The sequence below is a fragment of the Carassius auratus genome, unplaced genomic scaffold, assembly GCF_003368295.1.
Source record: "Carassius auratus strain Wakin unplaced genomic scaffold, ASM336829v1 scaf_tig00214442, whole genome shotgun sequence".
Lineage (NCBI taxonomy): Eukaryota > Metazoa > Chordata > Actinopteri > Cypriniformes > Cyprinidae > Carassius > Carassius auratus.
In genome coordinates this window covers 85,101-107,937 of record NW_020527660.1, presented here as the reverse complement: position 1 = coordinate 107,937, position 22,837 = coordinate 85,101, and the positions used below count along the sequence as shown (strand labels likewise).

At 40.6% G+C, this 22,837-nt stretch overlaps 1 protein-coding gene across 1 annotated transcript; it reads left to right on the top strand.

Annotated features, from left to right (window-relative positions):
- Positions 1-20,829: 20,829 nt before the first annotated feature.
- On the top strand, positions 20,830-22,297 carry LOC113092084 (CD209 antigen-like protein D). The gene is made up of 5 exons (XM_026257682.1): positions 20,830-21,042; positions 21,124-21,480; positions 21,590-21,717; positions 21,897-22,006; positions 22,117-22,297. Exons 1-5 carry the CDS (start codon positions 20,877-20,879, stop codon positions 22,277-22,279), a joined length of 924 nt encoding a protein of 307 aa, XP_026113467.1. The 5' UTR covers positions 20,830-20,876; the 3' UTR covers positions 22,280-22,297.
- Positions 22,298-22,837: the final 540 nt, after the last annotated feature.

Here is a 22,837-nt window from a genome sequence, read left to right as displayed (position 1 = left end):
AGGCTTGAGGAACCTTTTCCACAGCTCCATTTGCCAGCATATTCATCATCTCTGAGCGAAGGACGTGTCCATCCTTGCTTTGCATAAAGGTAGGGACAACACCGCTGAAGCACAGGGCCCTTAAATCAAATTGGAGTGAATATCCTCAATTTTATAATCCCCACATCCAATCTCAACACTTCGTGGATGGCCTGCCAGTTTGCTCTCTTTTTGAAAATGTTTGTATTTTATTGCTCCTGCTATAACAGTGGTTGGATGCTTGGGGCATAAACAGACCTGTTGTTTGCATAAAATACATTTACATTTTCATAAAATACTGGGGCGGCGGTCCAGCCGTAGCGAGATCTGGCTCCGTCCTCTTCCTGTCTCCCAGATCAGAATGATGCCTAAGGTGCCAGGTCCAATGCAATCTTGGGTCACGGCCCCTGGCACTTAGGAAGAGGGCAGCGATATTGATGGTGCACAGAGCCAGGTCAGTCACACTCCTCAGATCCCTAAGGGTTGTAGGGTCCAGGCCAGACTTGTCAGAGGAAGTGAGGATTTTGGCCTGGAAGTCCTGGAGTACCTCCGCTGAATGAAGCGCTGAGGCCACCTGTCCAGCTGAAGTGTAGGCACGTCCAGCGAAAGCTGAAGTGGTACTACTAGGCTTGGACGGGTGAGCAGCCTTTGCACTCCAGTCAATAGCCATGGGCGGGCAGAGTTGTGCGGCCACAGACTCATCCAGGGGAGGCAGCTTATCGTTCCCCTTCTCTTCAGCGCTGTCTTCTTCTTTAACCCACTTTCGGGAGGATATGGACAAGCTTGGCATAAATCCCGTCTTTGGCGTGCTGGGTGCGGATGATGGTGAGGGGGTGGGGTCAGTTACAGAGCCCAACAGATCCTCTGCGTCTGATGCTATTAATGACATGCCGTCCTCAAGCAGCTCGTCCTCTATTCCCCCAAATGAGATCAGGTCACTTACACCAGCAGAGGGATGCTGATCAGACTGGGAGAAAAGGATGTAAGAACACTGTTTCTGTGGTGAAGGTGAGACACGCGGGATCTAGGCCAACGTGAGCTCACTCCCAGCTGGTCGCTCGAGTCCTCTTTTTTTCCTCATGGGTCACTGGGAGGAAGAAAATGGGAAGGTGTAAGTTGCAGAGGCACCCTCTGAGAAGAAAGTGTTCCGCGAGAGATCGAGGTGAGACTGAAGTTCTCGCAGTGAGTACAGTCAGTTCCTGTGAGCACAGCTTCCACATGTGATTTCCCCTTGCAGGAAATGCACTCTGTGATGTTGTCATTGGAGTGCAGGGGAGACAGCAGCAACGGCACAGCATTTGCAACAACACCAAGGTCTTTTAGTATTGTCAGATGGTGGCAGGGGAAACCGACCGGAACTGCTGTGTCAATAAAACGGCGGCGGAAAAGCAGGTTAGCCATACTGAGAGGTTCTGATTCCAGCTGTGAAGGCATGTTAATGGCAAGTGGCTTTGGATTAGCGTAGAGACATAGAGTCATCACTGAAGGAGGAGAAATCTGAGAAGCCTGTAGCGAACGGCCGCATATATAGCCAGATGCCCCGCCCATTCTGGCGTGCTTTGTCAGGCTTTGGTGGGCTTCGTTTCCATAGGCTTGTGCAGCTCTGCTGCCTAGCCGTTGGTTCATTTTTAATACACTGCACAAACAAATTTGAGAATAAAAAAGCCTTCAGTTCGGGAGGATATTTTTTTTTTCCCTATGCATCTAGAAATATACAGTACGAGTGTAGTATCAAAAGGGATATGTAGAATTAAACCACTGAAAATAGACTCTATCTTTAACTTTGCAATGAATAACTTGTAATTTATTTTAGTTTAATTTGATTCTTTTATAAGATGAAGCAATATGTTTATAAAAAGAGACGCCTATAGAAATGAATTCAGCTGTAAAAAATGTAACAAAGTCAAAATGATCTCATTTAGATTGTAACAATCAACATGACACTGGACTGGCAAAGAAGGTTTTTTTTATGTGTATTGTTTTTTTGTTTTTTTTTTTACAATGAGGTCCCTGAATCCAAATAAGTCAAAACCACTCACTTTGAAGTACCAGATAAAAATACACTGTTTTGACCCTTAAGGTAAATTTGCATTTACAAGCGTTTGCATCAGCTAACATAGAGACAGCAAAAACACATTAGTCTGTTAGACAACATTTCTTTAAATATGTTTTGATTTAACCAATTTGAATGGTCTTATATCATTCATACTAGATTTCTGTTCATAGTCCAACAACTTTTACACACGTTCACCATACAAAAACCTTGTGAGAGTGAACTGATACTTTACTTGCATCCAACACTGTAATATTATTGAAGACACTGCAGCATATTATAGCATAATCACTAGTGCATATGGTGAGTTCCTCTTTCGAAGGTACAAAATACCTCCTACAACATGGCAGACTGTTTATCTCTCTCTGGGAATTACTAGGAGGTACTGAGAGAAAACAAACTTCTTAGAAGCAGTGAGAACAGCTAAATAGAAAAGCACATTGAATGTGGAGGTTTTCACAAGTTAGCAGCTGTGACTTGTCACTAAAAGTGTTTTAACTAATTACAGTGGCTAATTAACCTTATTAAATCCAAATCTTATAAGGATTAATTGAAAACCATGGCCCAGCAGGTGTTCCATTTCACTTTCTAGCACTCATTTTCTTTTTCCTTTTCCCTGTTTGCACATCATGGCAGTTGGTTCCATGCTTGATTGAGAACCTCTTTCCCGCTTTCATCATTTGGGTTCTGGGTGTGTTTTTGTGCCTAAAGCTCCAAGAGTGTGATACACGCCAGAGGGAAACTGAGGGACTTGGAAAATCAATGCTGCCCTCTCTTTCTCACGATCCTACTTAGTTTTTGAGTTTTTCCACCTCAATAAGTAATTAAATTATTCTTGCTCTCAAAATATATCTATATATATATATATATTAGCAAAAATAAAAAAATCCTTACAGTGACTTGGTACATTAGCAACAAGAGCTGTCAAGCTCATAAATGATCAAGCACTCTTACATAATCAGCAAAATGAATAACAAAACACTGAATTTTCAATATTCAAATTGGACTGCATAATAGACTGTTTTCAATGACCACTCTACAAAACGCTGAGAGCCGTATCTTTTATGGAATTACTGTTCATTAGTGGTACTTTGTTAGGCAAGCATCACTATTATTATTGATAATACTTTATAAGCCATTGGATGTGTAATTTTAACCTGGAAGACAGTAAAACGGGCAAAAATACTACACACTTACATTGAAGAGCCATACATTGACAGCCACTGTCAACCACTTAGCAAACTCTAAGTACATTTTACCTAGAAAGACACTCTTATAAGATATCATCTTATTCAATTTACAGAACATTAGCCAGGTTTCAGACTGAACATGATTATTGATTGTGTTTATTTAAAGGAATATTTTAATGACAATTTTCTGAGTATTTACTCACACTCAGGCCATCGAAGATGTACTTTTTTCTTCATCGGAACAATTTTTTTGAAATTTAGCATTACATCACTTGCTCACCAATGGATCCTTTGCAGTGAATGGGTGCCGTCAGAATGAGAGTCTAAACATCTGATAAAAACATCACTTGACAGGAGTTCAAACAAAAATCTGCATTCAGATTATAAACTAATAAATTATTGAGATGTTTTTAACTTCAAACTTCTGCTTTCAGCTAAAATATGAGTACTGTATCCATAATATTTCTTCAAAGGCACAAAAAAAGAAAATAATTATGAGTAAAATATGCACAGATCAAGTACCATTTATAATTGAAAACAGATGAGAACGATTCTCAACAGTTTTTGGTGGATTTTGATGTAAGAGGACAACTGGGGATGGACTTTTTCATTGGAGGAAGTGTCATTATTTATTATGGACTTGAATTTTGGCCAGAAGCAATGGATTAAATTAAGTTATAATGCCTTAATAATTTGTTTGTTACAAACATGCAGCTTTTCAATTCACAAGACATCGAAGATGTACTGGAATCATGTGGATTATTGTGATGTTTTTATCAGCTGTTTAAACTCATTCTGATGGCACCTATACTGTATTCTGTAGAGGATCCATTGGTGAGCAAGCGATGTGATGCTAAATTTCTCTAAATCTGTTCCAATGAAGAAACAAACTCTTCCATATCTCGGATTGCCTGAGGGTGAATACATTTTCAGCAAATTTTTATTTAAACCATGAAGTCTTTCAAATGCTCTGTCAAGTATACTGGCCTTGCAAAGGTCATATTCAGTGATGCCTACTGAAATCAACACTTACTGAAGAGAAACACTCACTACTCATGGTAATACGGTCAATAAACTATGTAATCAGAATTAATCTGGAAAGTGTAGCCTTTGTAATGGGACTGATTTGAAAATATAAACATTATTATATAAATTACCTATTTATTGCTGGAGCCCTCAGAGTTGAAATTGGAGCCTCCTTTGAGATTGGATGAAACACTGGTGGCTGGCCACTCAAGCAAGCCAATTTGCGTGTTGTCACATCCTGTTTCTGTTGTTTCAGCCAGTAATTAAATAAGATGGCAACAGCACAGAAGGCAGACGTTCTCTAAGAATGACTCATTCTTACAGATGTTTTGGACTGTACTGCAGGGACTGGGCTACACTGATATTTTAGTCCAGTCAATTTATAAAGTGATTATAATATCAAATTCAGAGTGGGAACTGACCACATTGCTCAACTGAAATCACTGATGAAATGATGTAATCATGCATGCTGATCAAATGGCCATTAAAATTAGTTCTTTGAGCACTTATAACATATCAAAATAAATTTGCAGTGCATAATTGATTATGCTTTACAGCTGACCAAGGGCATAAAGAAGAAAGTATTTAATTATTTTTTAATGCATTTTCAGAAAAAAAAAACAAAAAAACAAAAAAAAAAAAAAAAAAACAGATAAGATATCTGCATATCGCTCATACAAATCAAACTGCTTGTGGCAATGCATCAAATTCTGAAAAAAATACAGTGAGGTTGAAGTCACAAATCACAAATTTTACAATGAAAAAAAATAAGTAAAAAATGTGAGATGTAAAATATTTTCATATTTTTCAGAACCTCCAAGGAAGATTCACTAGCTTTCAAAAGCTTGAGGTCAGTAAAATTGTTTCATGTTTTCAAAATAAGTCTCTGATGTTCACTATAGGCTACAATGATTTGCTAAAAAATACCTTAAAAACAGTAAAATTGTGGAAATATCATTGCTAATTATAATTATTCCTTTTTTCTATTTGAATATTTTAAAAGTAATTTATACCTATGGTTCAAAGCTGAATTGTTTAGCATCATTACTCCAGTCTTCAGTGTCACATGATGCTTCAGGAATCGCGGATGTGCTAATATGCTTCTTAAGAAACATTTATCAAATATTTTCAATATTTTTGTGGAAACATGATAATTTTCCCCCCCAGTAATAGAACGTTCCAAAGAACTGAATTTTAATTTAAATAAAAACATTTGGAAAACATTATAAATGTCTTTACAGTCACTGTTTGTTAATTTAATGCATTCTTCCTGAATAAACACACACACACACACACACACACACACACACACACACACACACACACTTTTAAATGGTACTTATTAACTTACCCCAAACCTTTGAATTGTAGTGTACATCAGAAAAATAAAATAAATAATAATAATAATAATAATAATAATAATAATAATAATAATAATAATAATAATAATAATAATAAATAAAAATCTCAGTCGCTCTTAGTTTTCATATGATTATCAATAGCCCTCAGTCCTGACCCTTGGATGTTGCCTTCACCATTCCAGCAAAGAATTCTCTCTCTCCATTTCTAGCTGTCTGACCTCCCCTGTCCTTCTTTGATCTGAGCTCCAGTGTCTGTACTGCTACCACCTGCTGCATAACCATGATGTCTCATTAGACTAATGTGTGTTTTTGCATTGAACCTCAGGCAATCTAGCATAATACAGTTATTTGCATATAAAATGTATCACATATGGAATGAGTTCACAGAACGGTGTGCGGTAGGTAAAACACATCTGATCAAAGGACTGCCATTATGTCTGCTGCTGTATAGTCATCTGAGAATGTTCCATACTTAAAATTCATATTCTATATGGAAATGTGTGACACTGGATCTCTCTAACTATAAGTACATACTTATGTGTCTGTATAACCTGCTTGTGTCTTCATTAGAAATCACATATACACTAGCATTTAAAAGTTTGGGTTAGGTTTATACTATATAAATATAAATATGCATGATGTCACTACTTGTGGTGGGGGCTTTGTCACATGATTCAAGATTCGCATGCAGTACTTCACTGTAAGATCCTACTGTGTGTAAAAAATAGGCTAGCTAGGTAAATGAATGAATATTGTGATGCTTCACTCCCACTATGTGCTCTTCCTTTTCATTTTTCTCTCTCCTTGTCAGCCCCTTGGTGGTTACCCTCGTTATTCAGTTTTGACTGAAATATCCCGAGGCAAGTTCTTCTAGTCCACTTCCCAAGCCATCTTTTCAGTCTCCCTTGTTCTGTGCCTTTCTATGCCTCTTTTACTTTTCTTTCCTTTTTGTCCACCCACCAGCCTCCATGAGTGTGTGTGTGTGTGTGTGTGTGTGCTTCTGTTGGACCTCCCATGAACCACTTGCAGATGAGTTCCCCTATAACACATCAAGCCATCTGTCGTTTTTCTCGATGCTCTTGGCTCCTCTGCCAGACGAGGCTGTCACCCCCTCCCTGTGGCAAAATGACTGCCTTCCTCTACTGTCTGTGGGCTAATCTATGACAACACAATGTCCCACACATATGCACCCAACCCCAAAAACTGTTTGGCCTTAAGCCACACTTTAAAAGGCCTGAATGCTATTTGTTAATTGTTAATTAATGATAATTGTTTAATAAAAAAAAAAAAAAAATGTATATATATATATCTGCAAGCCTCAGACCTAGCGTCACCTTTGAGTCATTTTTTCATTTACTTGTAACCTATTGGTTTTTAAGTAATTTTAGTGGATGTATGAAAAGTACACTCTTAGCAAACATAAATGTCCAATACATCTTTATTTTGAGCACCACCTTTTTTATTTTTGTGTAAAATATTTTGCTTAGTGTTCTTGTTTTTATAAAATGCAATGCTTTTGTATATTTTTGAGTGTGGATTGAGTGGCCAAAAGCTTTTTGGATCAAGCGTACTGTATATATACACCCACACAAACGAGCAAATATTTGTCTTATAGCTTATGATGACTGCGTGGGAATGCAGTTCTTTCCTTATGTCTCGAGATGTATTTTCAACAAACCCATATGTAATCATGCATCATCAGATAACATAAGCTGTTATCACTTCTTAAACAACTATAAGACATTTAATTAATGTTCTGCTTTCATGATTCAATCAGGTCAAAATATCAGTATAACCATGTTGCGTACTGTATATTCAGTATTCATAAATAAATAAATAAATAAATAAAAAGACCTGTGTAAGATTACTAGGGATGGGACTCGATTAAAAAAAATAATCTAATTAATTAGAGGCTTCGTAATTAATTAATCGAAATTAATCTCATTTTAATCGCATATAAACATTTGACCTGAGAACAGTGAGAAGTAATTTTTTTTCCACATGGATTTATAGTATACCATTGTATAATGTCTGGACAAAATGAAACATGCAGTTTAGTACCTGACACCTGTCATTTCCCGTTAAAACTCCTGTGAAATGTGCTACATGCACTGCAATATTATATAACAAGTATTTTGAAACCACATTCTACTGTTGAATAAATTCACATTCGCAAAAAAAAAAAAAAAAAAAAAAAAAAAAGAAGAAAATAAAGAAAATATATCATTCTAGCACTTCTTGCAAATGTGTCATCTGAAAATTGCAGTGGAATGTACCCGGATTCATGTTTTTCAGAAATGTAGAGTCACATATTTCCAATGAGCCTGGATTGTAAAATACAGTTAATTAATAAAAATAAATATAATCCATATAAAGACATATAATCCAGCAGGGCATTTATTTTTCACCAATCATTGGCTTAATTTGTAGAACTGGAATCGGTCGCAATTTTTCTGAATTCAACCCCGTCACTCTGAGTAATCTGAACTATCAGAGCAGATTTATGAAACCATATTTCTGCTAAATTTGTAAAACAAACATCACAACACTTCACCGCCAAAATTTCTCAGTGGCAACAGAAAACTTGCGCAAAACAAATGTACCAAACAGATTATTTATGGCCCAGTTCCAGTTCCCTGTGCCTAATTAATCCCCAATGAAACACCCAACCAGTGGCCAGCGTGAGTCCATGTTGGGAGGAGACAGCAGAGGCCCTCTGGTCCTCCAGATGGAGGGGCTCATGGAGGAGGCACAGCAGGGGGTGAGTGGAGCAGCGTGAGGGCTTGGTCTCCCACCAGGCCTGGCCCATAGAGTGGCCAGCACACCACTGCTTCCTCACAAGCAACAAATGTCAAGCTGCCTGTCCATGTTTCTGCTCCACTCCAACACGTCATCCATACAAACAGCTCTGTCAGCCAGCATGACATCCACCAGCGTGCTTGCTTTTCACAAATGGCTCAGGAAAGTTTTTTTTTTTTTTTTAATTTATTTTTTTTGTGAGGAAACTATACATTTTTTTTTATAAAAGTTCATCTTTGTGATTCGTTATGATGTGCTAAGCCTTATATGAAGTATTTGACATTTAAAAGGTGTGGAAGGGAACCATCAAGCTACTTTTAGGGTTTGTACATAATGAAAAAAAGGTGTAGTGTAAAAGTTGAATAGTTACCTAGAGTGATTCAGTCTCATTACAGATCCCTTCAGATCAAATTCTGCCAAGAATACTGTACATTTCATTTTCAGAGATTCAAATGGGATTTCACGGATTTATATATATATATAACCAAAATAAACCAGGACTCTTAATTTGAATCGTGTATGCTTTACTGCTATATTATTACGAGTGCACAGTATTTTATGTATTTATTTATTTATTCATTCATTCACGCATTCATTCTTTCATTTATTCATTTGTTTTTTGCAAACTGCAATGAAACTGTAAGCCTGTAGAATGCTCAACAGCATCACGTTTTGACTGAAAATGTGCAGCACTTATATGTGCAGCACATTTATTTGATTAAATAAAAGCGCTTACATTAATTTGACACCTTTAAATTTTATAATATATATATATATATATATTAACTATCCCTTTATTTCAACAAGTAATCAGGAGCCTGACGTGAACATGTGCAAAGCAAAGGAACAAATGCTGGGTTATAAAGTTAGAAAATGTGTTTTTTTTTTAAAGGGTGATCAAAAGAAAATTAAACACCATGCATTTAAATGCTGCATTATGCATGAGATTGCATAATTTATACTACCATACAAATTTAATCAAGGAAACAAGATGACTGAGGTAAGCCTTGATTACAAGCTTAACACACATCAAAAGGGAATAAATTGAATTTAATAAGTCATGATGAAGAGAACATATTTTTAGGTTAATAATGCTCCCGGAAACCAGAGCACAGGAAATATATCACCCATGATGTCATGAAGGAGAATAGGAGAGACAGGAAGATAAACTATTCCAATAAAATGCTATAAAGTAACTGTCCTGTGCTTTTTGTCTCTAAGACACGCAAAATACTTGACACTTTCAGGGGCAAAAAGAAAGTGTGACTTTCCTGTGTTCTGTCCTCTCAGATAAGCTTCTGTGTTTATCCTCCGCATTCAACTTCCCAAGCAATTAAAATGGAGTTAGTGAAGGACACGAGGGGCACCTTGTCTCTTTGACTGTGGAGGCCATGTAGAAACAAATGACATTGATGTGGAGTGCTCCGTCAGAGGACTACTGCTCCCGTGCCTTTCACAGCCTCATCACTTTCCTGTCTGCTTCTGAATGGGTCAGTGTCCGAGGTGCTAGAACTCACATGCTCGATTCTGTGTGGCCTAGTGCCAAACACCTCACATATGCCAGCCAGTGTTTTTCTCTATCTGTTCCCGGGACTCGTGCCAGGATACTCAAAAACACTGAGCACACTAAGCAAGCAAGACAGGAATACATCCAGAATAAAGTTGTACTGTCCTGATCGGATCTCTCGTACACTAACTGAGAAGGAAAAATAAAGGTCACTAGAGCACTACCTTTTACATATTAAAGCCTATTGAAAGGGATCTAAAAGGGACTAGTATGCATGTGGACATTTAAGTGGAAATGTTTTCAATTTGTCTGTGGATTCATTTGAGCCTCTACAAATCTGCACAAATGCAATTTGTTGTATTTTTATTGATTTGATAGCAATTTCAAACTCTGTTGTCTCTGAATCTGGACAAAACCCATCTGTCACAAGCTTAGTCTGAGAGTCCTGGACTTGCTCAAAACCCATGTGCCACATGTAAAAATGTAAGGCTTTCTTTCTTATGCGGAACATAAAAATTATGTATTTTAAGAGCATCTGGGTCCAAGAAAGACTGGACTCCACTGGCTTTCAATGTACTTCCATTAAAAAAAAAAAAAAAAAATACAAACATATAACACATTAAATATTAAGTAAATATAAATATTGTAAATTTGAAATTAGATGTCATGTAAATTAATACAAAATCATTACGGTTTTGTACAATTAAAATGTGCCAAGAAAAAACAATGTTGGATGTCACATGGTGTCACACTTTAAACTGACATCAGTTTCATATCTCTCTAATGCATTAGGTGTTAAAAATATAATTAAATAGCAGCTTCCACAGTGACATGATAATGTATGACTTTGCAACAACACTGTTGTACTTAGTATGTGACACTATGGGGAACCGAATCCCTGCCCTACCCCCTTCTCTCTTCAATCATTTCCTGTCCCATTTTTTTACTGTATCTTTGTAGTGAGACAAACACCAAAAAAGAAAATGGAAAACATCTCGGTTACGTATGTAACCATGGTTCCCTGAATAGGGAACGAGATGCTGCGGTGACGTCACCACGTATGGGAACACCTTCGGTGTGACGAATGTCTGAAGCCCTATACCATCCCGCCAATCCTATTGGCCAAATGGCGCATGGCACCACCCTACGCATGCGCACGCATGATATACCTGGGTGCAGCGCACCATTTCGCTCAGATTTCATGACTGAAGATGAAGAACATTATCAAGGTACGGAACGGCCAGAACCGCAGCATCTCGTTCCCTATTCAGGGAACCATGGTTACATACGTAACCGAGATGTTCCCTTTCATAGGTCACTTCGATGTTGGGTGACGTCACCACGTATGGGAACGATATACCAAAACGCCTGACGTACCTGATAACCGAGATCCGAGGAAGCATCTGCTCAAGCGGAGAGAACCCGGGAGCCAGGAGCCATCCTCACATCTAGACTGTAGGACTTGATAAAAGTGCTCGGTGAGGACCATCCTGCCGCAGCACAGATATCATCCATAGAAGATCCACTGAGAAAAGCTTGAGAAGAAGCCACAGCTTGAGTGGAGTGAGCTTTAACTTCCAAGGGCGAAGCGAGTCCGCGCGCCTCATAGGCCAAAGAAATCGCCTCCACCAGCCAATGGGACATGCGCTGTTTTGTAACCGCATGGCCCTTACTTTTATGTCCAAAACAGACAAACAGCTGGTCAGATTCACACCAAGGGGCTGTATGATCCACATAAGTCTTTAAGCTCTCACAGGGCAAAGACTTAGATCTCCTGACCCAGCCTCAGCAGGTGAAAAAGCTTCCAGGACCACATGCTGAAAGCGAAAGGGGTTATATGCGACCTTAGGAATGTAGTTAGGCCTGGGCCGCAGTAGCACCTTCACAGAGCCCGGTGCAAATTCCATGCATGAGGGTGAAACAGAAAGAGCCTGTAAATCCCCAACTCTCTTGAGGGAGGATAAAGCCATGAGAAGAAGTGTCTTCAGTGTCAGGAATTTATCCGATACAGTCTCCAAGGGCTCAAACAGATGCCCTGATAAACCTGGCAACACAATGGATAAATCCCATGAAGGAACTCGCACAGGGCGGAAAGGCCTCAGCCATCGCGCACCCTGTATGAAACGAGAAACTAGTGGATGACGCCCCACATAGGCACCGCCTATGTATTCGTGGTAAGCTGAAATGGCTGCCACGTAAACCTTTAAAGTGGCTGGTGTTACGCCATCCGAAAAACGATCCTGGAGGAACTCCAGCACTGAAGCCACTGGGCAGTAAACTGGATCCACATTACGATTGCCACACCAGGCTGTAAACAGTCTCCACTTGAAAGCATATAAGTGTCTCGTAGAAGCTGCTCTAGAATTCAATATAGTCTCAGTGGTTTCAACAGAAAGACCGGGACATACTAATGCACTCCGCTCAGTGGCCACTCCCACAGTTTCCACAGATCTGGCCTCGGGTGCCAAATCAGCCCCTGTGCTTGTGATAATAAATCCTGTCTGAGGGGAATCTCCCACGGAGAGCCCGCTAGCAGACTGATCAGATCCGCAAACCATGACTGCGTGTGCCATCACGGAGCCACCAGCAGCAACTGTTCCACTCTGTCCCGCCGTATTCTGCATAATACCGCTGGGATCAAACGAATCGGAGGAAAAGCATACAGACTGGTCCTGGGCCAGCTGTGAGCTAAAGCATCCACGCCCAGGGGCGATGGGGGGCATAGGGAGAACCATAGCGGGCAATGCGTAGTCATGTTCGACGCGAATAAATCCACTTTCGCTTTGCCGAATATCCGCCATAAAAGATTCACCGTCTGGGGGTGTAATCTCCATTCTCCCTGTTCCAGAGCCTGTCTGGATAGCATATCCGCTCCGAAGTTCAAACGTCCGGGGACATGAACAACTCGGATCGATAGAAATTTGTTCTGAGACCAAAGAAGAACATGTCTCGCCAGCCTGCACAGGGGGCGAGAGCGTAATCCTTCCTAGTGATTCAGGTATGAGACAAACGCTGTGTTGTCTGATCTGAGCAGCACAAGACGGCCGATCAGCAGATTCGCGAATTACTGGAGAGCAAGAAAACTGCCAGTAATTCCAATCGGTTTATATACCAACTGCGTTGTGCAGCTGTCCACACTCCATGGGCTGGTAGCCCTTGACAAACAGCTCCCCAACCGGTCAAAGACGCATCCATCGTGACGGTCTCTGGGAAAGCTCAAATCCCCAGCCGAACCCCGGTAGGAGAAATTCGGTTGGCATCCATAGTTTTAACGACATCACACAACTCCGTGTCACCGAAATCGTCCGATGCGGAAGACAACGGGGTGAAATATTTAGTCTTTCCTCCCATTTTCCACTGAAAAGGGCGCATGTGACGGGGAATGCCGCTGCCAATCGTCTAAGTGGTTCACAGACGGACGCCCTGGAGCCGCAAAGGGGCCAGAGCTACATCCATGCATTTTGAGAAGTACGGGGTCACAATCCGCCGTCTCTAAAAAATGAATTGGTGTATCCGTGACAATTGTGCGTAACACCCATTGAGAAATGCCGGGCAAGCGTTCCACGCGACCCAAAACAATACTAGCAGTCTCAAATTTCCGCTTTCTGCAACGCTGTCATACACATAAATGTCCGTGCACAGAAAAGCCTGCGGCATTCGTGCACAGGGGAAGTGTATGCATAAGAGCTATTGCGTCCCGTTGTGTATAATCCTGAAACGTGTCCACGGCAGGAATTAGACCAACGAATTGAACATCAGGCTCTGCCGCTAACTAAAACGGCGGCTGTGCGAGCCGTCATAAACGGGTCGTCTGTGTAATCGCCCCTCGAAATCTGAAAGCTGGATTGCGCAGAGTGTCTGAGGGATTATTATTTATTTATTTACGCCTGGCGTTACAGCCCGATCCAATGCTGCTCGAAGCGCTGTTTGCTGCGAGACAGTCAATGTTAGAGCGTAGGGACGGCAGTGAGAGTGTTGGATGCGCATTAGCGGTCCAACAGCACTCTATAGTGGAGGGCACAGTCCCTGGCGAACATGAAGGAAAGCGCATGCGTAAACTCGCTGCGTTTCGTTGTGTATAATCCTGAAGCGTATCCACGGCAGGATTTAATTCACCAAGATAAAAATCGGGCCACATCGCTATTGCGAGAACGTGGTGGCTGTATGAGCAGTCTTAAACTGGCCATCTTTGCCAGCCTTTTGTGCCGTCCCTCAAACTCTGAAGGCTGGATAGTGCAGAGTGTCTGAGGGGGCGCTCAAATGATAGCTCAATCCAATGATGCTCGAGGTGCCTTTGCTGCGAGACAGTCAATGTTAGAGCGTGGGGACTGCAGTGAGAGGGTTGGATTTGCATTAGCAGTCCAACAGCACTCTCTAGTGGAGGGCACAGACCCTGGCAAACATAGAAGGAAAGCGCAAGTCAAACTCGCTGCGTTTCGTTGTGTAAAATCCTGAAGCGTGTTCACGGCAGGATTTAATCCCACAAGAAAACATTAGGCATTAGTTCATACATTAGTTCCTCAAACTCTGAAGACTGAATTGTGCAGTGTCTGAGGGGCGCTCAAATAACAGCTCAGTTCAGTGACGCTCGAAGTGCTTGTGATGCGAGACAGTCAATGTTAGAGTGTGGGGTTAAAGAACGAGTGGCTTCTCGTAAAGAACCGTAATAAGAGAATAAAATTTGCCGAAATAGACACGACTCGATACGTCTTAGACGAGACTAGGTCGCAGCGGAGTTTGGTGCGATCCGTTCGGCTAGAGTGGTAGTCAAACGGCATCGCTATATAATAGCAGTCCGCCATGTCACTTAATCGTGGCAAAAACCCGCGCCGTTCGTGATATGCGCTGATAAGGCTGCTTCCAGGACCTCGAAACCTCTTGGTGGAGGTCCGTGAGAAGGGTAGTTTATCCACCGCGCGGATAGCCACATAATAGCACACTGAGGAAGGGGAAGCGCGTTTCTCCTGTCCGCTCGGAGGGAGAGAACCGCTTATGCCGGCCAGAGCCTACTCTGAGTTCGAAGCTGCGGTTAGACAACATAGTATAAAAGCAAAACTGCTCTGATTAACACGCTCGAGTAGGGAAGAGCGAGCAAGTGGAAAAACTCCAGTGGATCACTGTATTTCATAGTCAAGCCGCACATATCGGCCCTAACCAACACCTCGTGCGGGGCCTCGGCGACCGCAGAAGCGAACGGTGGGGGTTAGACGCGAGGCGACTGAAGAAATAGACTCCAGAGCGCGGATACTTTTCTTTATTTTACCATAGCCGTAGGCTATCACAGAGAGAACATGTAGAGAGGCTGCAAACGAATCTCTCATGAGTGCCTCCCTGTGATAAACCCATTATACGGCTCTTACCTTTCATTGACTCATCGTGTCCGCGAAAGAGGAGTTAAACACTGCTCGAAGAAAATCGATGGAGAACGCGAGATGATAGGGCACAGATGATTCGCTATTCCTGAAGGAATGAAATCTGAGCGAAATGGCGCGCTGCACCCAGGTATATCATGCGTGCCCATGCGTAGGGTGGTGCCATGCGCCATTTGGCCAATAGGATTGGCGGGATGGTATAGGGCTTCAGACATTCGTCACACCGAAGGTGTTCCCATACGTGGTGACGTCACCGCAGCATCGAAGTGACCTATGAAAGGGAAATAGAAGTTATGTCTTTGGGTTAGTCAGAATCAAGAGTCCATGAAAAATGGATGGCTTTCACACCTCTCAGAGAGAGAGTAAACCAGCTTTTACCACCTCATACTATACTCAACTCGTGGTTTTACAAAGAGTTGCACTAACATTTTAGTTGAGCATAAGAGTTGAAACCAGGGGAGAACTGGCATTATTCCCACCTCCCGGAAGGTGCATCCTCATGCCACATAATATCCAACGGGGAGGCCATGGCAAATCGGGCAGCTCGGGAAGCCATGGCGGAGCCTGGAGCTCGGTTGGTCGTGGTGGATCAAGGGACTCGGGCAACCATGGCGAACTAGGGAACTTAAGAGGCCATGATAGAGCAGACATTTCACACTTGACAACGGCACAGCCAGCAGACTTGACTCAAGAACGGCCGGCATTCTTTTGGGAGCCATGGCTGGTGGACTTGACAATGGCGGGGCGAAGCATGTGGCAGTTTCCTTGCCACAGGGAAAAACAGGAAAACAAAACACTTTAAAAACTAAAAAAAGAAACACAGGGAGAATGGGTGCCTCTTATTGTCTCTGGTCTGGCATTCTGTCATGCGTGTTTACTGTGCTGGAGCAAGGATCCGTTGAAGATTCCAATAAACATTGAAACTTTATTGAACACCAGAAAAGCACACATATCACTAAGGTAAGATGAACAGTATCGTATGGGAAATGGGGGACAGAGCACACTTTAAATACACTGAAACTAATGGGACACACCTGGGAACAAAGGAACAGAATTGGGAATGCCTGGAACAAATGATAAAACAAACAGGACAGGAACAGGAAGACCAAATAAGGAAATAAACATAACATGGAACACTTGAGTGAAATGAAATGCACACAGACATGAAACATAGCCATACAGTGTGTGTGTGTATATTATATATATTTTAAAATACATTCTTAGATATAAATCATAATATTCTAAATATTCTACTTGATCAGTCATTTCAGCATACCGATGCTTGTCTTGTTTTATAAATAACAAAGATGATCAATGGGCTTATATTCCTTAAAAATGTCATGTTGGAATATTCAAGATTTAGGTCGTCCATTTTTGGTGTTAGGAGCCAACACTCAGATTTTAACAGAGAAATTCATAATTCTGACATTTTAATGCTACAAGAAACATGGTGTCACAAATCGGTCAGGCAACTATTGGTAATTCACTCATCCATCAACCACCACATATAAGCAAGCACCTCAGTCTCACTAGCTGTCTCGTGACTACACAGTGGAATCTGCCTCTGGTCTAGTTATTAGCATCGACTCATTGACTTACCTGTCTCCCTACCTCCTCTCCTCTGATCTTCTTCCAAGACTAACTCCTACATGTATGTCTTCACTGAGGTGTGTGCCCCATCACCCTATCTGTCGGCTTTCCAGTTCTCCTGTAAGATATAAGAGATCTTCAATCCCCCAATCAATCTCTAAGTAAAAGTCTCCTTTAGGGATCTGCTCACCTTCATTCTCATCACTCTCTTGTTTCAATAAATCATACCTGTTCATACTGACCTTCTGTCTCCGAGTCCACTGGTTACAGAAGATCGGACCGCTACAGAACTACAGGATGAGCAAACCGGAACCATTCTAGGAGCTTGTTGACTCACTTCGTAGGGTACTGCAACATCCATCGGCACCACCTGCTCCTCCATTCTTGCTGGTCTGAGCTCATCCATCACAAACCACCACTACCACTCACAGCACTCCTTCTTTGGTAGTATTCTCCAGCCCTGTGATCAGACCAGTGCCCTTCTTTGGCATGGCGGAAGAATGCAACGGGTTCTTGCTGCATTGTTCATTAGCACTAGAAATGCAATCACAACTGTATCCTACTGAACACTCAAAGATTCCCTTCATTATATCCACCATCACAGGTCCTGCTTTGAGATCAGCAGGAAACTTAATCTCCGGAAACCTCGGCTGCCAGTTCCATCTGTCGAAGACTGCCACCGAAACCCTCTACCAAGTTGTGACAATTACTGGGAATCCATTAAATTGCTGGCATCTCAAATATAGCGTGGGTCCCGTGCACCTGACATTTGGGTTGTTACATCAAGAATCCATCTGTTTCTTGGTCCTGGAGGTTCAACAGCAGACATAATTTTAGGTCGTCCTTGGCTGGTGCAGCATTACACAATCATTTCCTGGTCCATGGGAGAAATGACGGTGGGGTGATGAATGTTTTCCTGAGTGCGTCCCTAATCTTCCCGTTCCTCCTATCAAGACCCACGTAACCCTTGCTGTAACTACATCCATTGAGAGTTCTCCTGAGAAGTGCTCAGTAGATATAATACTGCCATGTTATGAAGAATTCCACAATGTATTCTGTCCCCACCTAACCCTCCCTGGGATTGTGATCTATAAGGTCAAGGAAATTCAGGAGTCATGACGGTGTGGTGGTAGATTAGAATACCTAGTCAACTGGAAAGGCTATGGTCCCCAAGAACACTCCTGGGTCCCTAGAGATGACATTCTAGACCCCATACTTCCGGAGGAATTCCACACAACACATCCTGATCGCCCAGCGCCACGGGGTAGAGGAGGACCACCACGTCGTATGGGTATTCGGCCCTCAGGAGCGGGCTGTGGATGAGGGGTCACAAATCGGTCAGGATCATTCCCCAGCCAATCACAGCGCACCCCATCTCCTGAGTTTTAATCACCGGCACCTGTTGGCAATTCACTCACCCATCAACCACCATATAAGCATGCACCTCAGTCTCACTAGCTGCCTCTAGTCTAGATACTAGCATCGACTAGTTGACTTACCTCCTCTCCAGCGAATATCTCCTCGGATCTCCTTCCAAGAATAACTTATACGTCTTCACTGAGGTGTGTGCACCATCGTCTTATCTGTCGGCCTTCCAGTTCTCCTGTGAGAGATAAGAGATCGTCAAACACCTTTATGGATCCGCTCACCTGTTGATCTCCCCTTCATTCTCATCACTCTCTTGCTTCAATAAATCATACCAGTTCAGTTCATACTAACCTTCTGTCTCCGAGTTCGCTGGTTACACGTGGAATGTAAGAGATTTGTCCCATTGCCTGCCCAATTGGGTTTAGAGAAATACTTTTACTATCAACCAAACTAAGAGGGTGACACAGGTCAGAGACTCAGGGGGAATGCTGGCATGGTACCGAACAGAAATCATAGACTCAATCAAATCTATTAAAATTGTACTGTCCACAGATTATTTCATCACAGACATTGATCGAGTTCATCTCAGAGCATTCACAGTCAGTCCTCAAACATCTCTGTCAGATCTCTGTAACTTTACCCTCTTTCCAAAGTGAACTAAAAACAATGAAATATGCAGACAGCCCCATCATTTACTAAGGTAACATCAATCCTACAAAAGGATAAACAGCAAATAAAACTATCAAAGTGCAATAGAAAGTCACTCTATCAAATTAATATTGGACAAATGTATAATCAACACATATTCCCCCCTTCATTCTCATTGCTCTCGTTTCTTGAATTGAATATTCACAGAAAAAAAGTAGGCATAAATCTGGCACTGAAGGATATTACAGATATATTTCACCAATCAGAGATTGGACAGAGAGAGGAGCAGATTTGATCATTATAAACAACAGAGAGGAACAAGTATGTGAGTGTGTGTGTCCGTGTGTGTGGTCTGTAATTCATTATGTAGTGGGGACAAAAGTTCCTCATAAAGCTATAATATACAAAATTTTTGATCAAGACATATATGTAGGCTAATTTTTTTTATTAATAAAGCTTTAAAGTGACTAACTTACTCATGTATCATATTTGTTAGCTTGTTCTCAGTCCTGTAACTGCCATTAACAAGAAGACTAAAGGAGTGTCTACTAGGCGTCAAATACTGTGTATAATATATCATTACTCATAAATAGTGAAACTCTGTTTAGATGTCATGAAATAAAGACAAACACATGCCATTAGTGATGAGATTTTTAAAGACTATTAAGTGTTAAAATTATGAAGTGTTATATGAAAAGTTATTTAATGGAGACATCAGTAACATTATTGATATTGGTGATAGCCTCCATAGTACTTTCTAAAGAGATCACATAAAACAATATACGTCTTTGTTGTTTCTACATTATTTTGGAATTTCAATGTTAAATTAGTACTATATAAAATTTAAGAAAATGTATAGGTGACATCAATCATGATTAGTTACAGAAAAATGTGTGATTAAAAGTGATTAAAAATGGTGGGGGGAATATAGAATAAATGGTCAACAGTACATGAAATACACAATTTCTCTTATACAGTCATGTTTTATTTACAGTTAAATCTTTGTTCAATAAAATGTTTATCAACATGTTATAAGTCAGCTGCCCATATACATGTGGTGGCATAAATATCACTTTATTTGAGATTCACACTTAGCCTTCGCATCAGTTTCATGTTGCTGTTTTGACTGATGTTTAAAATAGAATCAAGAAACCACAAACATGGACAGGAAACGACACAGGAAAAACGTTCAGCATTAGTATATGTTGCTACACAAGTGCCATTAGGCTGATCGTTAATCATATTTCATTAGATTCAATCACCACAGACTGAACCTCAAACCTGTTTTTCATTTTAGTTCATTTTGAGCAAACACTGTCATTTTATTTGTGTATGTATCCTTTTTAAATAGTCTGCACAACTGAAGCTGTCAACACAGCAGACGCAAACAGTGTGCCTTCAGTTAACGGATGCTACCTTTAGCTGCATGTAACATTCAAAAATGATTTAAGAGCTCTTCTGAAGCATGTTCTGAAGCTCCTGTGAGAAGTGATACATGCAGCATCACAGAAGAATGACACTTTTTTCTTGCAAGAACAGATAATTGGCTAACCTTTTTTTTTATTATTAAAGAGTTGGACATCACATGGTGTCAAATAGAATCAAGCAACAGCTTCATTGAACTAAAATTATGTGGAAATGTATGACTGTGCTGCAAAACAGCTGTATTTAGTATTTGATACTACGAAAAGATTCCTTGTCCCATTTCCTGCCCTCTCTTCACTGTATCCCAGTAGTAAGAAATCAAAAGCACAGAAATAAAATAAGAGAAGACTGAGTTGGTCAAGAAAATAGAGAACAGAAAAATGGGCGGTCTTTCTACTTTCCAGTAAGAGAGAAGTATGTGAGCTTTTAGCATCTCATGCCAAACCTGAATGAAAACTGAAAGCTGTGAACGGTCAGTGTGAAGAAAACAATGATTGGAATTAGCAGAAATTAATATTAATGGACGTCAAAAGAGCAGAAATGTCTTATGCTCTTTATGAAGATGTGATCAGAACTGAGTCTGAGAGAGCGGAGATTATGGTGGATATCTATGAGAGTGCAGATTGTGTGAGAGATCATGACTTCAGGAAAGAGACAAACACACAGCAACCACAACAGCAAACAGGTAAACATAGTCATTTCTTTGATTAAAAAAAAAACAAACAATGAACGTTCAGTCATTTAACATCAAGTCTTTGGTGTACAGGAAGTGATTCAGTGAAGATCAGATGCTCCAGGGCAGCTGCAGTGTGTTTGGTTCTGCTGTCTGTTCTTCTGCTGACTGCAGTCACAGCGCTGTGTGTCCACATCTATACAAACAACACAAACTACACACAAGAGAGAGATCAGCTACTAACCAAGATTAACATCCTCACAGAAGAGAGAAACCAGCTACTAACCAAGATCAACAGCCTCACAGAAGAGAGAGGCCAGATGTTGACCAACACTACTAACCTGAGCGATGAGAGAGAATGGCTACAAACTAACAACAGCGACCATATTCAATTAAACAAACAGTTAAATCAAGAGAAAAATGAACCGTTTGAGTGTTTTAATGGAATGGGTAATCATGAGATACACTAAACAAACATTCAAACTACACTATATTACACTTTGTAAAATAACGTATACTATGTATAAATTGCTAATACTCAAACTGTTTGTGCTTACAGATGGATGGTTATACTATAAATGTAGTTTTTACTACATTTCCTCCGAGATGAAGAGCTGGACTGAGAGCAGAAGATACTGTACAGAGAGAGGAGCAGATCTGGTCATCATTAACAACACAGAGAAACAAGTGAGTGAGAGATGAGTGTGTGTGTGTGTGTCTGGTAATACTTGTATATTGATATATGAGAAGAGGTAAAATTTAATTTTTACAGTATAACAATAATTAAACCTATGGAATGTCTGCATACAACTATGAAAAGTGTTTTTGTGTGTATGGTGGTTGCTTAAAAAGCAAATGCTTTTCAGAAAACTGTTGATAAAATACGAGATGGCAAGACTGGATTCTGGATTGGTCTGACTGACAGTGAAGAAGAGGGCAACTGGAAATGGGTTGATGGCAGCACACTGACCTCTGGGTAAGAAATCACTGAACTGAACTGATTATTATCTAATAAATGATTCTCAAGTCAGTGTCATATCACACAGAAAGCAGCACTAAACATCTAATGCTGATCTGTTGATGCAGGTTCTGGGGGTCTGGACAGCCCGATGGAAAAACAAGCGAGAATTGTGCTGTTTCTTATTCATCAGTGTTTCATGACTATCCATGTAACACCATTTTTAAATGGATCTGTGAGAAGAACATTTTGGAAAGAACACTTAAAGACCAGGATTTTTTTATCATTTAGCATTAGTTATTTTTTATATTGTAGATAATACTTTTTTTTACTATTAAAGCTTTGAAGTGCTTAACATACACATTTGTAGTACTTTATTACAATTCAAGTTTCAGTTTCAATTAAAGTTTATTTGTATAGCGCTTTTTACAATGCAAATCATTACAAATCAACTTTACAGAAAATTAAGATTCTACAATATTTAGTAGTAGCTTATCAGTGGTGAGTGCAGTTTATATGCAAATGGCAGAACTTATTTAAAAAATAATAATTAAAGATGACGTAGTCAAACAGATGATGAACACTATAAACAACTATTATTATATGATGCAATCACACTTGTTGCTAAATGTGGTAGTTCTGTATATTGTTTAAGGTTTAGCATCATCTGAGGTCCTCTGAGGGGGTGAGATCTGTAAGGGAAACAGGTCAATTTAGCTCAAAGGGAATCATTTAAGATTTTAAAGGGAATTTGAACAGAATCACTGTTTCACGGCTGGTCACGGAGACGCGCCTGCGGTTCAGTGAACGAGCCGTTTAACATCAAATCTGCGCTGGATACTAATATCC